General features: G+C 42.5%; 1 protein-coding gene across 3 annotated transcripts in view; it reads left to right on the forward strand.

Annotated features, from left to right (window-relative positions):
• LOC121287184 (collagen alpha-1(XIV) chain-like) overlaps positions 1–22,039 on the forward strand; it is a 209,657-nt gene that overhangs the window by 139,026 nt on the left and 48,592 nt on the right. For all 3 annotated transcript variants that reach the window (XR_005945154.1, XM_041204812.1, XM_041204811.1), the window contains exons 26-31: positions 12,537–12,676; positions 12,977–13,100; positions 13,993–14,136; positions 14,994–15,155; positions 16,802–16,840; positions 17,035–17,173. Coding sequence is in view for 2 of the 3 variants with exons in the window: in XM_041204812.1 (XP_041060746.1) it covers positions 12,537–12,676; positions 12,977–13,100; positions 13,993–14,136; positions 14,994–15,155; positions 16,802–16,840; positions 17,035–17,173 (748 nt within the window). In the remaining variant the exon portion in view is untranslated. The remainder of the gene's footprint in view (positions 1–12,536; positions 12,677–12,976; positions 13,101–13,992; positions 14,137–14,993; positions 15,156–16,801; positions 16,841–17,034; positions 17,174–22,039) is intronic.

Consider the following 22,039-nt stretch of genomic DNA (forward strand, 5'->3'; position numbering starts at 1 on the left):
AGCATAAAGGAAGATGGATTTGGTTGTTGGAGGTCAGTCATCTCAGCTCCAGGACATCATTGCAGGAATTCCTCAAGGTGGTGTCCTGGGCCCAACGCTCTTCAGCTGCTTCATCAATGACAGTCCTTCCATCATAACGTCAGAAGTGGGGATGTTAGCTGATGTTTGCACAGTGTTCAGCACCATTCGAGATTCCTCAAATACTGAAGCAGTCCATGTCCAAGCATGTCCAAATGCAGCAAGACCTGGATAATATCCAGGCATCGGCTGACAAGTGGCAAGTAACATTCACATCACACAAGTGGCAGGCAATGACCATCTCCAACAAGAGAGAAGCTAATCATTGCCCCTTGACATTTAATGGCATTACCATCACTGAATCCCCCACTATCAACATTCTAGGGATTACCATTGACCGGAAACTGAACTGGATTAGCCCTATAAATACTGTGGCTACAAGAGCAAGTTAGAGGCAGAATCCTGTGATGGGTAACTCACCTCCTGACTCCCCAAAGCCTGTCCACCAACCACAAGGCACAAGTCAGGAGTGTGTTGGAATACTCTCCACTTGCCTGGATGAGTGCAGCTCCCACAACACTCAAGAAGCTTGACACCATCCAGGACAAAGCAGCCCACTTAAATGGCACCACATCCACAAACATTCACTCCCTCTGCCACCAATGCATAGTAGCAGCAGTGTGCACCATCTACAAGATGCACTGCAGGAATTCACCAAGGCTCCTTAGGCAGCAACTTCCAAACCCATGACCACTACCATCTAGAAGGACAAGGGCAGCAGATAGATGGGAACACCACCACCTGGAAGTTCCGCTCCAAGTCACTCACCATCCTGACTTGGAAATATATCACCGTTCCTTCACTGTAGCTGGGTCAAAATTCTGGAACTCCCTCATTAACAGCACTGTGCGTTTACCTACACCACATGGACTACAGCGGTGTAAGAAGGCAACTCACCACCACCTTCTCAAGGGCAACTAGGGATGGGCAATAAATGCTGGCCCAGCCAGCGAAGCCCACATCCCGTGAATGAGTTAAAAAAAAAAACACCTCCCCTCAATTCTTTATCCGATGTAATTACAAATCATCCCAGTTTGCCCCATGTATTTATTATTATCATTACTACCACCCCATCTCTCCCCTCAAGTTTCTGAGTTCATGGGTTCAGGTGGTCTGGAGGCCTTATGATCCTCCCATATCTTCTCACTACTATCAGAGGAGTGGTAGGCTCTATCGCTACAGGTAAACTTGGTTGAATTGGAGGATGTTCTGGCATCTTCTTTCACCATTCCTTGGCATTGTATCACTCTTTGTTGATTCCCTGTTTTCTGGTTATGGATGGTCATTCGCTTATCCTGTTCTCTACAGGAGAATGAACTCTCAGCTCATCCATACAGTGTGTTTTCCTTTTCTTTCTTCGTGCGGCTCAGTGCAATGGATGTTGGGATTGACATTTCAAAAATGGACCCTTCATTTCCACTTGTTTCACGACTGTACCCAAACCTTTGGTTACTCTCTTATTTTCCAGTTGTTTTTTGAGCTTAAGAGTCTTTTCATTCAGCTCCACAACTACTCGGGTAAGTTAGGTTATCTTTGTTTTAGGGTTATCTGCGGATCTCTTATATAAGCTTAGCAGCTTTTCCTTGGCATTCGGTTCCTTTGAGAATGTTTCTTCCATGGCCACTGACTGCTCCTTAGACTCTTTCAATTCCTTCGTTAGACCTTCAATCTGTTTCTTAGAATTTTCCTTATCTGCTTTTAAAATCTGGATTTGTTCTTCAATACTGCGCATCTCATCCTACATGTTGTTCTGACTGGATCTAAGTTCAAGAATTTTAAAAGGTTTTGGTTGTTAATTCTGCTTTTCAAGCAACTGTTCAGATACATCAGCAATTCTTTCCCAACCTTTCTGTCTATTTTGAAGCCTCCTTGAGCCTTTGTGACATCTCAGAAATTTGTTCAGATCTTGAAAAGTTTCGTTCATTGAAGACTTTAGTTTATCATGTGTTTACAAAGATACATAGTCAGCTTGAATAAAAATACCTGGAAAAACTCAGCAGGTCTGGCAGCATCTGCAGAGGGGAACACAGTTAACGTTTCGAGTCCGTATGACTCTTCAACATGTAAAAATAGATAAGAGGTGTTTAAGGTGGTGATATTATCTAAGGAATGTGCTAATTAAGGGTAGAAAGCAGGACAAGCAAGGAACAGATAGCCCTAGTGGGGGTGGGGTGGGGTGAAGGAATCAAAATAGTCAGCTTGAATCTTGTGTTTCAAATCTTCAAGTTCAGCTTTGCTATAAACATTTTCCGATCTTACTTCTGCCTTTTCTTTCTCTGCCTGCCACAGAGGTTTTTCCTTGTCGTTCACTTCGATTTCAGTGTTAGCCAGATCTGCTCTAGCAAAGTCTTAATTTGTTCCAGTCCTATACCTGGCTCAGCACTGCCACCTGCTGTTGCAGTTCAGGAAATGTGTCGGCATTTTGGTGCCCTCGTGTGGTTTGCTTGAGTAGTGTTTTTTGCCCTTTTGTTGAGGAACCATATGGAGAACAGGCCATCCTAGACTGGGTATTGTGTAATGAGAAAGGAATAATTGGCAATCTAGTTGTGTGAGGCCCCTTGGGGATTAGTGACCACAATATGATAGAATTCTTCATCAAGATGGAGAGTGACGTAGTTGATTCTGAGACGAGAGTCCTGAATCTTAATAAAGGAAACTACAATGGTAAGAGGCGCAAGTTGGCTATGATGGATTGGGAAACGTTACTTAAAGGAATGACAGTGGATAGGCAATGGCAAACATTCAAATAGTACGTGGGTGAACTGCAACAACTGTTTATTCCTGTCTGGCGCAAAAGTAAAACAGGAAAGGTGGCCAAACCATGGCTCACAAGGGAAATTAGAGATAGTATTAGATCCAAGGAAGAGGCATACAAATTGGCTAGAAAAAACAACAGAACTGAGCATTGGGAGCACTCTAGATTTCAGCAAAGGAGGACCAAGGGATTGATTAAGAAGGGGAAAATAGAGTACGAGAATAAGCTTGTAGGGAACATAAAAACTGGCTGTAAAAGTTTCTATAGGGATGTGAAGAGGAAAAGATTGGAGAAGACAAATGTAGGTCCCTTACAGTCAGAAACAGGGGAATTTATAATGGGGACAAAGAAATGGCTGACCAACTAAATACATACTTTGGTTCTGTCTTCACAAAGGAGGACACAAATAACATACCGGAAATGTTGGGGAGCACAGGGTTTAGTGAGAGAGAGGAACTGAAAGAAAGCAGTATTAGTAGGGAAATGGTGTTGGGGAAATTGATGGGATTGAAGGCTGATAAATCCCCAGGGCCCGATAATCTACATCCCAGAGCATTTAAGGAAGCGGCCCTAGAAATAATGGCTGCATTGGTGGTCATCTTCTGAGATTCTATAGACTCTGGAACAGTTCCTACAGATTGGAAGGTAGCTAATGTAACCCCACTATTTAAAAAGGGAGGTAGAGAGAAAACAGGTAATTATAGACCAGTCAGCCTGACATTGGTGGTGGGGGAAATTCTAGAGTCCATTATAAAAGATTTAATAGCTGAGCACTTGGAAAACAGTGGCAGAATTGGACAGAGTCAGCATGGATTTATGAAAGGGAAATCATGCTTGACATATCTACTGGAATTTTTTGAGATTGTAACTAGTAGAGTTGATAAGAGAGAGCCAGTGGATGTGGTTAATTTGGACTTTCAGAAGGCTTTTGACAAAGTCCCACATAAGAGATTAGTGTGTAAAATTAAAGCGCATGGGATTGGGGGCACTCTGTTGAGATGGATAGAAAACTAGTTGGCAGACAGGAAACAAAGAGTAGGAATAAACGGGTCTTTTTCTGAATGGCAGGCAGTGACTAGTAGGGTACCACAGGGATTGGTGCTGGGACCCCAGCTATTCACAATATATATTAATGATTTAGATGAGGGAACCAAATGTAATATCTCCAAATTTGCAGATGACACAAAGCTGGGTGGGAGGGTGAGCTGTGAGGAGGATGCAGAGGTGCTTCAGTGTGATTTGGACAAGCTGAGTGAGTGGGCAAATGCATGGCAGATGCAGTATAATGTGGATAAATGTGAGGTTATCCACTTTGGTAGCAAAAACAGGAAGGCAGATTATTATCTGAATGGCTATAAATTGAGAGAGGGGAATGTGCAACAAGACCTGGGTGTCCTCGTGCACCAGTTGCTGAAGGTAAGCATGCAGGTGCAGCAGACGATAAAGAAGGTAAATGGTATGTTGGCCTTTATAGCCAGAGGATTTGCGTACAGGAGCAGGGATGTCTTTCTGCAATTATACAGGGCCTTGGTGAGATCACACCTGGAATAATGTGTGCAGTTTTGGTCTCCTTATCTGCGGAAGGATGTTCTTGCTATAGAGGGAGTGCAGTGAATGTTTACCATACTGATTCCTGGGATGGCAGGACTGACATATGAGGAGAGATTAAGTCGGTTAGGATTATATTCGCTGGAGTTCAGAAGAATGAGGGGGATCTCATAGAAACCTATAAAATTCTAACAGGACTGGACAGGGTAGATGCAGGAAGGATGTTCCCGATGGTGGGGGAGTCCAGAACCAGGGGTCACAGTCTGAGGATACTGGGTAGACCATTTAGGACTGAAATGAGGAGAAATTTTTTCACCCAGAGAGTAGAATTCACTATCACAGAAAGTAGTAGAGGCCAAAACATTGTATATTTTCAAGAAGGAGTTAGATATCGCTCTTGATATCAAAGAATATGGGGAGAAAACAGGAGCAGGCTGTTGAGTTGGATGATCAGCCATGATCATAATGAATAGTGGAGCAGGCTCGAAGGGCTGAATGGCCTACTCCTGCTCCTAGTTTCTATGTTTCTATCCCTTTTTTTAAGCTCTGCGGGCTTCACAACTTGAAGGTTAAAGTATTTGTCGAAGGCTTGTCATGTTTCATCGATTGTTCTTCACCAATGCATTACCTCATCAGCAAATTTATTGAATGAGTATAAAGCGTATTAATCTTGACTTCTTCTGAGTTTCTACCTAAACCTAATGTAATTTGAAGATGTTCTTCCCCAGGAGACCCAATTTTGTGTCAGGTTTGGCCCTTGCATAAGCCCAAACTGGTCTGAAAGAGTGGATTTCTGATCCATGGTTAAAATTTTTAAATTGCAGGTTCAGCTTTAAGATGTTTCAGAAAATCCAAGAAGGCGCTGTTACATGCTTCTTCACAAAGGGTTTTCTGGTGCTTGGTGACTTTGGTGGGCTCCCGCAGTAATGGTGTTCATGATCTCAGCATTTAAATTTTTTCAGCAATGGCTGCCTGGATCAACTGGCTTGAGTCTTCTCTGCTTTATCCCAATGCTCTTAGGTCTTGGAAGCGTCAAATCCCAGCTTTAGCTGGGTTTTTAATGTTGCCTACATGATTGCAATCAGTTTTTAATTAATTTTTTTCCTTTGCTCGGAGCAAGCTCAGCCATCTCGTGTTCAGGCACCGGCTCGGGAATCTGATTTCTTGGACTGTAATTTCTGGCCTCTGCAGTATTTAATTTTCTGTCCAGGAATTTTAAATTTCTAGCTCACCCCTGCTAGGTCTGCTGACTCAGCACACTCTGGGTCTTGAAGCTGGACTTTCACAGGGTCCACTGGCGTCTTCTGCTGCAGTGAGGAATTTATTTCCTGCTTTCAACTCCCAAGCCTTTCTTTGGAGCTTTTCTCTGGTGATTTCCTTCTGTACCTTTGCTTCTAAAGCCTTTTTTCAGGTCAGAATGCTTCTTTCATTTTTCCTTCAGTTTTTCAGGACTTTAGTTTTCTTCTGCAGCCTCTTCAAGGCTTTCAATTGTTCCATTCGCTACCACCATATTGTAGTTCAATAGGTCTTATTAAGATGTTTGTAGTCCTCAGTAGTTCAACAGTATTTATTAATGACTAGAAACTATATATATTGGTACGGTAAAGATCCAAGCTAGGAGCTATCTCCATGCTTGCTTCTACACAGGGCTCTGTCCAATACTACACTTCTCTTGGTGCAGGTCCTGTGAACAATTTCACCATTTCCCACATAGGACAACAGTAACAGTCCAACAAAGACAGATTGCTGAATTCTAGCACTAGAAAGTTGACATACCCCTTATCAATTAGGTTATCATGTGCCAGTAGAAGTTGGCCAGTTCCCACCTGGATGCAGCCAGCACTCAGCTGCCTCAGTACGTTTTTTCCTGTTTAATTTGTCCACATAAGTATCCATGCAGAAACCATGGCAAGTTAAAGGAAGAAATTGTTGAACAAGAATGTGAAGCAGCCACAGGAGGGAAGGAATGGACTTGGCAGGTAATAGTCATGTTCCTATGTACCTTTATAAATGGATAATTTTTAGAGACAGCAGGTATAAAAATATTAGAATCCAAAGCGAATTTGGTACTGAGATACTTAAAGAACTTTTGGGACAGTCAGTGCCAAATCCTTTAGGGTATGAAGGATAAAAAGGTTTAAACCAGATCAATTACATATAGAAGTAATTGTGTAATGCAATGATAAACTAGCAACAACTGTGAGCAGTGAAGCTTCTGGAGAGGGAGCCCATGTTGCTTTCCCAAGATGACAAGATAATTGCTGATAAGGATTTTCAATTCTCCCACCTTAATTCTATTGAAAGATCATCAAAGGTTATCGTGGAAAATAAAAGCTCATGATGTAGGATGTAACATATTGGTATGGATAGCAGATTGGATTACTAACAGGAAACGGAGGGTAGCCAGAAATGGGTCTTTTTCTGGTTAGCGGGCTGTAACAAGTGGTGTGCCACAGGGATCAGTGCTGGGACCTCACCTTTCTACAATTTAAATAATTGACTTGGATGAAGGGACAGAATGTATGATTGCTAAATTTGCTGATGATAAAAAGATAGGTAGGAAAGTAAGTTGTGAAGAGGACATAAGGAGGGTACAAGGGGACATAGGTTAAGTGAATGGGAAAAGGTCTGGCAAATGGAGTATAATGTGAAAAAATGTGAAATTGTCCATTTTGGCAGGAAGAGTAAAGAAGAATCATATTATCTAAATGGTGAGAGATTGCAGAGCTCTGAGATGCAAAGGGATCTGGGTGTCTTAGTGCATGAATCACAAAAGGCTAATATGCAGGTACAGCAAGTAATTAGGAAAGCTATTAGAATGTTATCATTTATTGCAAGGGGAATTGAATACAAAAGCAGGGAGATTATGCCTCACTTGTGCAGGAGATTGGTGAGACCATATCTGGAATGCTGTGTACAGTATTGGTCTCTATTTTAGGAAGAATGTAAATGCATTAGAAGCAGTTCAGAGAAGGTTTAGTAAACTAATAACATGAACGAGCAAGTTGTCTTATGAGGAAAGATTGGACAAGCTAGGCTTGTATCTGCTGGAGTTTAGAAGAGCAAGAGGTGACTTAATTGAAATATGTAAGATTCTGGGTAGTCTTTACAGGGCAGATGTGGAGACGATTTTTCCTCTGGTGGGTGAATCTAGAACTAGGGCTCACTGTTTAAAAATAAGGGATCACCCATTTAGGACAGATAAGGAGAATTTTTTTCTTTCAGAGTGTAGTGAGTCTTTGGAACTCTCTTCCTCAAAAAGCATTGGAAGTAGAGTCTTTGAATGTTTTCAAGGTAGAGGTAGATAGATTCTTGATAAAGCACGGGGCAAAGGGTTATTGGAGTTAGGCGGGAGGTTACAGCCAGATCAACCATGATCTTATTGAATGACGGAGCAGGCTCGAAGGGTCGAGTGGCCTACTCCTGCTCCTAACTCATATGTTCACATGTATGTTCGTATCCTAAAATCCCCCACTTTGTTCCTTAAATGATTCTAAGTTTTTCGCCTCCTCCAATCTGCCCAGAAACCTCTTCCAAGTGCTGATCCCTCTCAATATGAGGAATTCTTAAGTACTTTTATTTCTTTGTTTGGTTCAGGTTTCTGTTGTTTTCCAGATGCTCCATTTGTTTGCCATAATTTGGATTTTCTGCCCTGTGTGATTAAAACCCTCTGCTCTTTGTTGTTTTTTGTTACTCTTGCAGCGTTGCTTATTAGTATCTCTGGGCAAGATTTTTTGGATAGTGAGTTTTCTCACCCAAGGAGCACTCCAAGGAATGTTAATTGGCTGGAGACAGGACTCTGTTCCTCACTCATGTGCAAGTCCTGCCTCAATGAGTTTGCTGGACAATTTGATTGACCGGCAGTGCCAGTGATGGCCAGAACTGGGGTTTCAAGCAGTCCCCAGATTCAAACTCCCAGAGTCCAAGACCAGGGTTTAAAAAATACGGAGGAAGGGGGGTTGCAGATGGCACACCCCACCTCCTCCCTCCACAAGAAACAAAGTCAGCATGGAGCCAACATGCACCAAACTGACCCACCCAGCAGCCATAATGCACTGCAGGATGGCTAAATGAGGGCCAAGTGGAACTTCTGCTTCTCACTGGGGAGGATGTCCCACCCTCTGGAGCTGCCAGCCAGTTGGGTTTGCCAACAGCTCTATCAGTCCCTTCAGAGCCAAGGGCGCAACAGTGACAGCTGCCAGGATGACAGGGGAAGAAAGAAGGCCCGTGTATCCCTGGAACAGGTAAGCCTGAGGTCTTGGGCAGGAAGGGTTTGGGTCAGTCAGGGTAGGGGGGAGGAGGTGCATTTAAGGATGTGGCTGGGTAGGAAGGAAGGGCCCGTTCGCTCTTAGGGAGGCTGCCACATGATCCGCAAAGGACAGCCCCTGAGAGCTAACTCCCCTTCCTTCCCACCTTTTGAAGAACCTATTAAAAAATCGGGCTGCCAGCTCCCACCTAGCTGCCCACACGAAACTTTTCATAGCATGGGCAGCATATTATCAGGGTCAGCTGGCTTGATAGCAACTTAATTTACCCCTGATTACTTATTTGAATATGGTGGACAGGCTGCCGATTTTGGTTCCTGCCCAACCCCCCCAACCCCCTAGCTCCATATAATGGGGATGAGTGCGGCGATGGACGGTAAAGTGGTGGAGTGGGCATCCACCCCATTTCTCATGACCCCCGCCCAAAACACACCCAGTGGGGGCACATAAAATACAGCCCCAGGTAAAATGTGGGTGTTAGGGGGTCTCACAGTAGGGTCGGGAGGTGAGCCCTGAGACGGTGGTGTGAGGGGGGTGGAGTTCTTGATGGAGAGACTAGGCGGAGGGCGCACCTCCATGGGGCAGACCTTGGCGAGGCCTCCCAATGTGGATAGGGGGCCCTTGAGGAAGGCGACCCACTCCTTCCCATTGAGGCCCGTGCAGTATGACCTGCAGCACGCCCCCCACCCCCGCTGCCACTGCACTCTTGCCAGCCTCAAAATTGAGGCAGGGTGGGAACGGCCCTTGAGTGGCCAATAATGGGCCACTTATGGGCCACAATTGGGGCAACGGTGGGCGGGCTGCCTAAGCCTCACCCAGTCCATGTAAAATTGCAGAGAGTTCAGGCGAGTAGGTGGAAGGATTGAGGGGAATTTTACTGGCTCCCCTGCATGCCAACTTGCGGGTGGTGGACCATAAAATTCTGCCCTCTATCTTCATTCCCTGACCTCCTCCTGCATTTCCTTCTGTGTCACTTGTTTTTGGTGCCTTTCCACAGTTTCCCCACCGTAGTTTAAACACTGTTTGTTTAAACACTGTTAGTTTAAACACTGTTAATTTAAACACTGTTGGTTTAAACACTGTTATTTTAACACTGTTAATTTGCCTCCCTGTATCTGGGCTCCTGCTTCTGCCCTTTCCTTCCATAAGTTTGGAATCAATGGGTTTTGCTGTAATATCTTTGTCAAAGGGGGAGAGGGAAATGAAATCAGATGGGCAACAGGCCAATGGTAAAACATTCATTTTGGGAAACGTTGGTTTAAACAGGGTATAACTGTTTATATGAAGCCAGCAATGCAAAAACTTTCCAAAGCAATTTTTCATGCAAAATTGATGGCAAACTGCTATTTGTCATTTCTACTTTTATAATTCACTAATATAGAAGGAGTGGTTTATTTGCTGGCAATTTACTGCTGGAATGGATACTTGTAACACTTGTTAATGGAGGCACTGATTTGAAAAGTTGAGACTTTTTATTGGAAGAGAGAAGGTTACAAGGTGACTTGATAAAGTTTATGAAAGGATGGAACAGACTAGACAGAAGCAGCAGCCTGGAAATTGGTTTATGCCTGTAATTCCTAGGCTAAATGGGTAGCCTTGAGACACACCTGACATTGGACCTCAAGCCTCAGATATTTGCCTGCTCGATGTCCCCAGGCAACACACCAGTGAAGTGGTTTGAATTTTTGGTCAGTGTCGCCAGCAATGACTCTCATTATCTACGGTGGTTCTCTTAGTCGGCCACAAAATTGTTTAAGATATCATTAAAATCTTCTTTGTAATCCAAGTCAGCAATCCATTTTATATTAACCTGCCTGTTCCAGGTTAACAGGATAAAATTTTAAGCTTTTGATTTTGTAAGTGGTTTGCAGCTTTGTTTAATCGTGTGTGATAGAAAACAATAATTTCTTATTGCTCATGGAATAAAAGGGACAGCAGCAACATGGATACAAAATTGGCTGAAAAATAGGAAGCAGAGAGTAATGGTCAATGGATATTTTTTGGGCCGGAGGAAGGTTTGTAGTGGAGTTGCCCAGGGCTTGGTATTGGGACCCTTGCTGTTCCTGATACATATTAATGATCTAGATTTTGGTGTGTAAGGGACAATTTCAAAGTTTGTGGATTATACGTAGCCTGTGAGTGTTGTAAACTGTGAGGCGGGGGGCGGGGGGGGGGTGCAGTGTGGTGTGGAACTTCAAGAGGACATAGACAAGTTGGTGGAGTGGGCAGATAGGTGGCAGATGAAGTTCAATGCGGAGAAGTGTGAGGTGATGCATTTTGGTAGGAAGAACATGGGCAGACAATCAAAAATAAGGGGTGAAATTTTGAAGGGAGTGCAGGAGCAGAAAGACTTGTGTGTATATGTGCATAGGTGGCTGGACAGGTGGAGAGAGCAGTTAATAAAGCAAGTAGTATCCTGGGCTTTATTAATAGGGAGATAGAGTACAAGAACAAGGAGGTTATGCTGAAGTTATATAAGACACTCATTAGACATCAGCAGGAATATTGTGTACAGTTCTGGATGCCATATTATAGGAAGTATGTGTACACGTTGGAGAGAGTGCAGAGGAGGTTTACAAGAATGGTTCCAGGGATGAGAAACTTCAGCTATGAGGATAGATTGGAGAGGTTGGGACTGTTCTCAAGAGAGAAGGAGGCTGAGAAGAGATTTGTCAGAGATGTTCAAAATCATGAGGGGGCTGGACAGAGTAGATAGAAGCTGTTCCCACTCATAAAAGGTTCAAGAACAAGAGGGCACAGATTTAAAGTGATTTGCAAAAGAAGCAAATGTGACATGAGAGAAAGCTTTTCACGCAACGAGTGGTTCGGGTTTTGAATGCACTGCGTGGAAGTGTGGAGGCAGGCTAAATCGAGGCATTCAAGAGGACATTGTTTCTATGTAAATAATCATCTAATGTGCAAGGGTACAGGGAAAAGCAGGGCAATGACACTAATTCATAATGCTCATTTGGAGAGTTGGTGCAAACACGATGGATCAAATGGCCTCCTTCTGTGCTGTTAAGATTCTGTGACTCCTCTTTCTGTGGAAGGTAGATTCAAAGACTTTTCAAACAGGGCAGAAGATGAGATGGGGAGAAGAGATGCAGTACAGCACAGTACTTCTGTTCCTCCTGGCTCCAGACTAGGCAAGCATTTCTTAAAGAAAATACTTCTTACAAATTAAAAATCAAACTTGGGCCCCTTCTGGTCATGATCCTGCCTGTTGGCAGATTTCAACTGGAGCTCCAGCATTGAGCTCATGGCCCTGATTAGCAGTATAATCACGTAAGGGTCAGAATGATGTCCTTGGACTTTCAAATTTATATATTGATGTGGCTCCTATCTGCTTCAAGGGATGCCTTATCCTCTCTTGGAATTTGCAGTGTTAAAATGGTAGTAGGTGTAAACTCACCAAGAACTCCGTGGGAATCATTTGATAACAAATTTTCATCTCCAGCCTGTTCCTGCCAAATGGGCAGAATTAAAAGCAGACCTTTTACTTTTACAGTAGGTAATCTATATCTAATCACACAGATAAGTAAAATTGAAAGTGATTTAAAGGCACTAATTGAGTCTTGTGGTTGTAAGGTTACCTTTGCAGTGAATTGAATTTAAATCTTGAATTAAAAAAAAATTCTGTCTAGTATTTCTAATGAAATTTAAATGTTCCTTTTGAAAAAGAATTATAACCAGTGGTTCTGATAATTGGCCACAAAACGGTTTTAATGTCATTAAAATCTTCTTTCTAATCCAAGTCAGCATCTTTTTTATATTAACCTGCCTGTTCTAGGTTAACAGAATAAAGCTTTAAGCTTTTAGTTCTGTGAGTAGTTTGCAGCTTTGTTTAATCATATGTGATACAAAACAATCATTCTTCTTTTCTTCATTAGCTTGCCATAATATCACAGCAGACTTAAAGTTCATAATTGATGGATCCAGGTTTGTAGGAGGAATGAACTTCAAGAAGCTCATTGCTTTTCTATATGATACTGTCAACGTTTTTAACAAAATCGGTCCTGAAGGAATACAGGTAATGTTTGCTCTCTGGATCCAAAATTTTCTGATTTCTTCAGCTATCTTTTTTTGTTCTGGCTCACTAGCTTCTTTGAAATCATTATCACTCTTTCTGTGTAAAAGTCTCACATAAAAACCCTTTTTATAGCTAATCATGAAACAGGGAATTGTTAACTTGTACTTTTCTTTTTTAAATAAAATAATTAAATAGCTTATTTGTATTAATAATTGTTTATCAAAATCACATTTCTATTTTTTCTAGACTGAAAATGATCAATAGAGATTATTTTAAAATACCATGATTTATTTTTCACAGGTGTCAGTGAGTCAGTTTAGTGGTCACATGAGGAATGAAATTCAGTTTGGCTCCTTTGAAAGTAAAGAGAAGTTACTGGGAGCAATCTATGACATACCTTACAGAGGAGCAGACTCTAATACAGGTACAGGCACTGCAGACAGGTCACAATGAATTTAAATTCCACCAGCAGTCAGGCCCATGATTTATAATTATCTAAATTATTGTTTTACATTAAAACATTCATTTATAACATTTTGTCTGAAAGTCAGTCCTCTGGAATCATAAATATAAGAACTTTTATTTCATATTCAGAATCATTGAATCATAGAAGAACATAGCACAGATAAACATCATTTAGCCTATTGTGCCTGTGTTGGCTCTTTGAAGCCACAATAGTCACAACCATTCTCTTTCTCCACCCCCTCGACGGGGGGACATTTTTCCCAACGACTCTGGATGTCATTTTTTAAAATTTCATGGGATATGTGTGTTAATGGCAAGGCCTGCATTTGTTCCCCATGTCTAATATGGCTGAATGGCTTGTTAAGCTATTTCAGAAAGCAGTTAAGAGTCAACTGCATTGCTGTCGTTCCAGAGTCACATGTCAACCAAACTGGGTAAGGATGGAAAATTTCCTTCCCTGAAGGACATTAGTTTTTAAGACAATTGATGATAGTTTCATGGTCGCCATTACAGAGGGCAGCTTTCAACTTCACATTTAAAAAAAAATTATTTGAATTTAAATTCCACCAGCTGTTAAGGTGAGATTTGAACCTGCCTCCCCAGAGCATTACCTGGCCTTTAGGTTACTAGCCCAGTGACGTTATCAATACACCACCATCTGCCCTTCATGAGGTTATGACAGAATGCCAGGTCCAGGTGTTCAGGATGGTCATTTCTACAAATTAATATTTCTTAGCACCCAAACTTAAACAGTCCACTATGGGGAATTATGCTTACATTCACGTAGCTGCTTATTAAATGATTATTAAAATAGGACTTTTGATCATAAGCTGTTCAATTTTGTTTTATAGCCAAGGACGGCATAACATCTAATCATGTGTTTTCCAAAGAAGAAATAATGAGAAGGAAAGGTGTTCACAAAATTTTGATTGTAATCACTTGTGGGACTGTACTTGGTGAAATACGTCAAACTGTGCAGCAGTTGGCACTGAAAGGTACAGCACAGAGTCAGTAGTAATGTCATGTTAGCGTATTCATGTAAGACAGGAGAAAGTGAAGGTGACATCAGAAAGACACTATTACTGTGAAATTATACTGTGTTTCTTTCATAAAAACTCAAACAACCAGCACACTGACAATGGCATCGCTGTGCCTGCCGCTTTAAAAATGCCTTCTTGTAGTTGACATTTTATTGAAGAATTATTATTTATCCTTAACTCAGCCAAAGTGAACTCAATGCACTAGTGTATGGCCTGGTTCATAGTTTATGAGTAGTCTGGAATCTGACACAGTTTTGATGTTTAGCTGCTGACTTAGCCTGTCTCTTCGAGGCCACTGTTCCAGTAGGAAAATACTCTTAGTAAACAAACCCAAGTAATCATTGATGCTTGTAAACTGCAGATGTCTTTCAAAGATAAAAGCAAAATACTGCAGATGCTGGAAATCTGCAACAAAAACAGAAAATGCTGGGAAAACTCAGCAGATGCTGTTAGACCTGCTGAGTTTTTCCAGCATTTTCTGTTTTTATCCTTTAAAGAACAGCTGTTGTCAACTTGTACGTTTTAGCCTCCAGATTAATGACTGGCTTTCTTTTTCTTCATTAAAATTATTTTGCTTCCATAAAAAGTGTAGCATCTGGATTCTGTAGTTATTAGATTAGGTACAAAATTTATATATAAGGAATATTAAGAGTTTGTGTGAAAGATTTAACAGTATTTCTATCTAGTTTGCTAAATGTGAGAAGTCCTGTAGTTTGTTCTAAAGATAATAGAGGCAGCATTATAGCGTCAGATAGTATCTGCATACCAAAAGTTTTATCATTGTAAAAGTTCTTTCAATTGTTTTTATACAGGCTTCTTTATTTTTGTTCTTGGTGTTGATGATGCTGATGAGGAAAAAATTGATGAAATTGCAGGCACACCTAGCAGAACTGTTTTACATGTAAATGACTTCAATGATTTAAGCACCATTGGAAATAAATTTATTTCATCCATTTGTCAGACTATCTCTACAAGTAAGTGCTTCACTTTCCTAAACTCCATATTTGTTGCCTATCCAGGAAAATCAAAACTTTGGAATCTTTAATGAAACTGAGCTTCAGTAGTACTGTGATTATGTAATACTTATCATTTTGACCGCTAAAGACTAGCTGCAGCTTTAATTGGCATATTTAGATTAACTGCTGTCTATTCATTCAGATGTGAATAATTTTTGTAACTTAGTGCTCCAGGTGTAAGGCTTCCCATTTAAGAAATCCAAATGCCATTTTGTAGACTATATAATCTTCCATCCATTAAAAAGCAGTGGGCTGCAAGTTAAATGCACTGAGGCGACTTGAATGAAACATATAAGATCCTGAGGGGCCTTGACAGGGTGGATGTGGAGAGAATGTTTCCTCTTGTGGAAGAATCTAGAACTAGATTCTGTTAAGGGGTTGCCATTTAAAACAGAGATGAGGTGAAATTTTTTCACTCAGAGAATTTTGAGCCTTTGGAACTCACTTCCCGAAAAGGTGTTGGAAGCAGAGTCTTTGAATATTTTTAAGGTAGAGGTGGATAGATTCTTGGTAAACAAAGGGGTGATAGGTTATCAGGGGTAGGTGGGATGCATATTTGAGGTTACTATCAGGTCAGTCATGATCTTATTAAATGGCAGAGCAGGCTCGAGGGGCTGAATGGCCAATCCTGCTCCTTGTTCGTTTGGTCGTATGTCTATACCTGAATTTGGGATGTGAGCTCTCATTGAGTGAAGATCTGCACTGAGAGTGTTAAATCATATACCATGGGGTGGATCTCACAGTCCATGGCAAAGCAATAATGCTCATCACTGACTTTGAAGAAAGCTGCCCACAATTAGTTATAAATCTCTGTGACATGGATTTCGCCTTTCCTGATGTCCATTTGAAGCCAACAGCAAATCAAGGGGATCTTCAGGCATTCAGCAGCAGTGATATTATCAAGCCAATCACATTGTAGTATTCTCATAGACAGCAAACCAGGAAGTAAAACTCAATGAGCAGAATTTTCTGCCTGTCGGGCGGGCAGGCCCGACCCAATTAAGGCCCGCCCAGCGTGACGTCCGGTGGGAAGTGCTATGCGCTTCCTGTGCGGGCGGGGGGATTCTCCAAAAGTGAGAGTTTGCTCTTTCGCACATGCACACGAAAGAGTGCATATCTCCCTGAGGCTAAGTGCTGCCTCAGAGAGATCGCTTCCACTTTTAAAAAAATTAAAAATAGAGAAAAAAATGCCCTAACATGTCCCCCTCATGTGACAAAGTCACATGAGATGGGACATGTTCATCAATTACAGTAAAACCTTATTAAACTTTTCATAACACTGCATGAAACCACATGCTGCCAGTGGATGAGGTTTCATGTTTTTTCTATTTGCCGCCGGCATTATTCAAGGAAGAGCCGGGAGTTCTCTCAATATCATGGCCATTTTCTGCCTCCTCAACGAAGGATATCAAAAGCATATCAACTGGTCATTTGTATGGCTGATGATCTGGCTGCATGTAAAATTGTTGACCTACATAACAGGTTTCTGAGCTTAATTGTATGTGAAGCATTTGCAAATATTTTATGTGCTGCATAATTACAAAATCTTTTCTTCCAAAGATTAGTGATTTTTGATTAATTGCTCTCTCTTTGCTTGTTTACAGCTTGTCCCTTGACAAATATTAGAGACAATGTTGTACCAGGTATGAAGTGAATGTGGTTTATTTTGACTCAGCTGTCTCAATTCTACAAAAAGTGAAAATGCTAACATTATGGAACTGTTATTAATAATATGTGAACTAAATTGCTGATGGCTTTTCAACTTTTATATGCTAAAGCTGGTTTTGTATGTTACCAACATACAAATCACATTTATCGTTTGATACATCTCTTATAGGAATTAACATGATGGAGGCATTTGGCTTAGTAGACAACGAGTATTCAGAACTTGAAGGAGTTTCTATGGAGTTTGACATCTTTACACGCTCACCATCATATAACATTTTTGAAAATGCCCAGCTTTCACAGGCTACCAGGTATGTATGAGATTCTGACCTCATATTCTCCCATCTCAAACACCACACTCTCGTCTCTTAACATTGAACACCTTCCACAGCTTCTCACCCACCTGCCATTGAAATCTTCACTTATGTCATCGTCACTGCTTGGCTGAGTTATGTTTTATGCCCACTTGATTGGCTTTCCATTCTCCACCTCTGGGGCAGAATTTTGCCCTTGGCGTGCGGGATTGGCGGGCGGGGGCGGTCGGGAAGCTGACCGCCACCCGCGATCGACAGTGCAGCACGATTTCACGCTGGCGGGACGATTAAGGCCCGTCCAGCGTGATACGTGAGCGGCAGTGCTGAGCGCTACCTGTGCGGCCGTGGGGAGGAGGGCGAGCAGGCCTAGTGTGAACTTGGTGCATGCGCATGAGAGGATGCCGAATAATGCCTCAGGGAGATGAAGAGGATATTGAAAATATTAATAAAAAGCAGAAAAATGTCATACAACATGTCCTCTCATATGACTCTGCCCACAGGCGCAGAGACATGCTTTTAATTCAACCATAACATTTTTATTTGCTTTAGGAAACCTCATCCCCCCCCCCCGTGGATGAGGTTTCCTAAAAAGTGGAAAGGCTGCTTGGCCTTCTCGCCTGCCTGCCAACCATTAGGTTGGACGGGCAGCGTAAATTTGAGTTTATTTACTTTTTAATGGCCTTTTAATTCAGTGGCGCGCGCCGGCTGAACAAAATATTGTGGGACTGCGCGATGACGACAGGATGCTCACTCGATGTCATCACGAGTCATTTTATGCTCGGCTGGGTCACATGCACGCCCACCCACCGAGCTTAATATTCTGCCCCTAGGGCCGGTGTTTTCCAGCCCCTCATGCTGCCGGGATCTTCCAGTCCCACTGATGTGAATGGAGATTTCAATGGTTCATCGGTCTCGCTGTGGGGGGAATCCACCAGTGGGGTGGGGGGGATTGCTGGAAAATTCTGACTTAATACCTGAAATGGTTGATAGCCTTAAAGGACACACACCTACTTTAACAGTAGAATATTACATTGTGCTGTCTGACATAGTATTCCTTATATATAAAAAAAATCTTCTGACTCCCTATGAGCAGCACTATAGAAGGTACAGTAGAATATTTTTCTATATATTGTAAAAATCACGTGTAGTGCACACTTCCTGTTCAAAGCTCTTTCTCCCTGTAAAACTTTTTATGTTAATATTTACAGTGGAAGCTGCCTATGTAAACAGTTACATGATTTTGCATATAAAGATGTAATAATGAAAAAAAATGTATGTAAACAGTTCACCATCACAGTTTCTTGATAAACCAATTGAATATTTTTAAAAGTAATTCCTCCAGTACTTTTTCTTAGTAACTGAGATTTCTAAAGATCTAAAATAACATTTTAAACATTTTTTAAAAGAAATATACATTTCAAAATAACAAGATTAAATTGAGTGAGTCGATAATTTTATAATGTAAAGACCCAGCCCAACTCAAAAGCCACGGTGGATGGAAAGAGTTTTCAATTACGGTTTTTTCTATACTGGGGCTGTGACCTCCGAGCTCCCCAGAGTTGTATGGGGTGGGGGGGGGTACCTCTAAAATGTGCTGGGGAATCCCCTTCAGAAGTTCACAGGTAAGGTTTGCACAGCAGTTGCCCAGAAGGGCAAACTCCCCCTAGGGAATTGCCCTTCATTAGGAACCATCTGAAAATGCAATTTAATTTGCAAACTTGGGAGGTTTTGACTGGGTTACACCAATAGTTACCCAGAAAAAGTTAGAAGAACTAAAACTACTTCTAACTTCTGAGTAACCATTGTACAGACCCAGACCAAACCCTACAGGACTCCCTCCCACCCACCCATGGGGATCCTCCACCATCCGACTACCGCCCTCCCCAACCCCCCAAGAATCTTCCCCCACCCCCTGGCTACCACTCCCACAGGATTCCTCCATCCCCGGGGGCCACCCCCCCACCACGGTCAAGTGTGACTCTCACCCCACTGGCCCGACCCAACCTGACTGAAGGCCTGACCACCCCCCCCCCCACACCGAGGACTGACCCCCCCTTCCCATTACTTCCCCCCCAGGCAACCCCCTCCCCCTCAACTTCCAATTGTACCCCTTCCCCCACCTCCACACCCTCAAAACCTACCCGCTTATCTTAGACACTTACCTGCTCTCTGGCCTGTCAAGGGCCTTTAAACTTCAATAGATCTTTAAACTTACCTGGCTTATGGCAGCTAGTGCCGTAAAAAAGGGGGCATGGCCTCCTTCCCTTCAATTGAGCTGCACTTCGACACAAGGTCTTGGGGACGCATTGCACTTCCTGGATCACGCCTGGCCTGAGTCGGAAGGTCGAGCGAATCAGACTGGGAAAAAAATTTCAGGTGAGAAACTGGGCACAGAGTGGCAGTCCGGTGCTGATTGGCACTCTGAGGAAGTTCAGGCCTGTTATGTTTCAATTTCAATGTAATTTCAATTTGTATGCCATTTCTCTCTATTGGTCATATGAATGTATATGTTAACGAGCATTCCACTTACATCCAACAATGGCTAAATGTATCACATTTTTAATATTAATTTCAAATATGAAATCCTTGCATCCTTGTCAAATGCCAGTTGTTCATGAAACTGTCATGGCAAAAAGCTCATATCTGACACAATATTAATTGGAGTTAAAGAATGTAATATCATGTGTAACTACGGCTGGTTGCTACTTCAACCATTAATTATAATGGAACTTTTACATGAGTTGGTATTGATTAGAAGTTTCTTATTGTCAGACTGAATTATGTTTGTCCAACACACCAATATCACGCTTTATGTTGATAGAATTTGTAAACAGTATTTACTATTTGTAAAGAAATTTAGGCAGTTACTGTACAGAAAAGCTTGCTTTCCTAATATCTTTGTGAGAACTTTTTGAGACTCATCAGGGGAAAGATTGGATGGGGTCAGAAAACAGGAGTGAGGATAGTCATGCAAGATTACCCCATGCCCATTGCTTCTGATCCAGGAAGGCTGCGCATGCTGCCTGCTAATTTAAATGATTGAAGCTAAGCCTGCTGTTGAGTGGCAGGAGATGGAGAGGAAGAAAGATGTGTTCTATCCAAAAGGGGTCAGTAGGCCCTCCAGACAAACTTTGTGAAGGCAGTGAGAGTAGATAGCTGTGGCTGTCAATGCCAGGAGTCAAATCTTGAGGACCTGGATACAGTGCTGCAAGAAGTTTAGTGACCTCACACAGGTGGTCAAGGTCAGTGAACTCATCTTCAGAATTACCATATTCACCAACTGTACCATTAGCCTTGCACACACTGCTCAATGCACCTCACCCCCATCGCTCACCTACCAACAATCTCTGTCAATCATGACTCATATCTTACATTCATATGCTTCACCTCATATTGCAAGCCTCACAATTACATCACTCAACTTGCACACACTTGAATGCCAGCTATTCAACCATGACAGACACATCAGCCAAACACATTGTGTCATACTCAGTGACACACGCTTCCTTCTCTCCTGCAGGACAAGATGGCACATGACTAGAAGTAGCAGCACCTAACCAGTGAGGGATTGACACAGCAGCATGCCTTTATCCTGATGGAGGAGCTGGTGGTTTCCATCAGTGAAGCTGCCAACTCTGAGGTCATTTCCAGTGACGGGATCTAAAACATCAAAAATGATGGTATCCTTACGCCTAATCCTACCTCTCACATGCCATCTGCCTCTCATACCACAATCTCTACCAATTAATAAGCTATAAATGGTGTAAGCATGCACCTCTTGCTTTCCCCTCACAACAATGTTACCCTTGTACTTTTTTCCTTACAGATAGAATGACAACTTGACTGAAAAGCACTGGAAATGGAAGAGTAGGAAGATAGTGATGAATAAGAAACACCATCACTCAGTATGTCACTTACAGCTTCCTGCTTGGATACAGGCACTTTGTGTACTTTAAAGGAAAGCTTGGAGGCAGGTTCTGCACATGGTGAGACACCAGGCATGAGTGTCCAGCAGCCAGAGTGGGGAGAAGCATAGTGCAACTGCCAGCTCACTGGAGGGCACAGTCACACACTAGTTCTGCTCTAGAGGAGTCAGATAATGACATTTAGTGGGGTGACCTACAGGAAAAAGCTGATTGGTATGCAGCATGAAATGCTTGGGACATTAGCAGGTCTGCCAGAAATATCAATGTCATGGAGCCGGAGACATCTGGTACCAACTTGGCACTGGGCTTTATGTGGAGCTTGGAGTCCATCCTCTTCAGCATGGAAGTGGTGGCAAATTCCATGGGAACACTTGTGGACCCAACCACGATGCAGTGCCTGATGGCCAATATCTCAGCTTCTTTGGCAACACAAGCAGAAACCACCAAATGTCCAGCTGCTGCGGTGGAAGCTGAGACATTGGCCATCAGGCATTGCCTCGCATGTTTAGACTGTCACCATCTTGGCTCCAGTTCCCAATACTTAGGGGAATTTGCAGGGTGTCACAACAGCCCAGCAATCTGTGCTCTGACAGAATACTAAGATTACTGAGGTGCCAAACCTGGGACGTAGCAGTGGCTCTATGAAACACTGACCTGCTGTCCTCTCCAACAGGATGACAGCATTTGTTCTCCCACCATTGCTGCACTGCCGGTGCTCTTGCTGCTGCCCAATAGCCAACCAACCCAGACCACTGTCACCTATGCTGAGATGGTACAGTCCAAAGGTGGGCCTTCTAGGGCCATAGTTGGTCGGTGTCATCTTACAAAGCCATCTGCAGTTGCCCCCACTGATAGTCAACAGCAGCTGGGGTAGCACCTTGTTGACCACCAGGACACTCAAAGGCACATGGAAGACAGGCACTCAGGAAATGCACAA

This window comes from Carcharodon carcharias, chromosome 14 (genome assembly GCF_017639515.1).
Source record: "Carcharodon carcharias isolate sCarCar2 chromosome 14, sCarCar2.pri, whole genome shotgun sequence".
Classification (NCBI taxonomy): Eukaryota; Metazoa; Chordata; class Chondrichthyes; order Lamniformes; family Lamnidae; genus Carcharodon; species Carcharodon carcharias.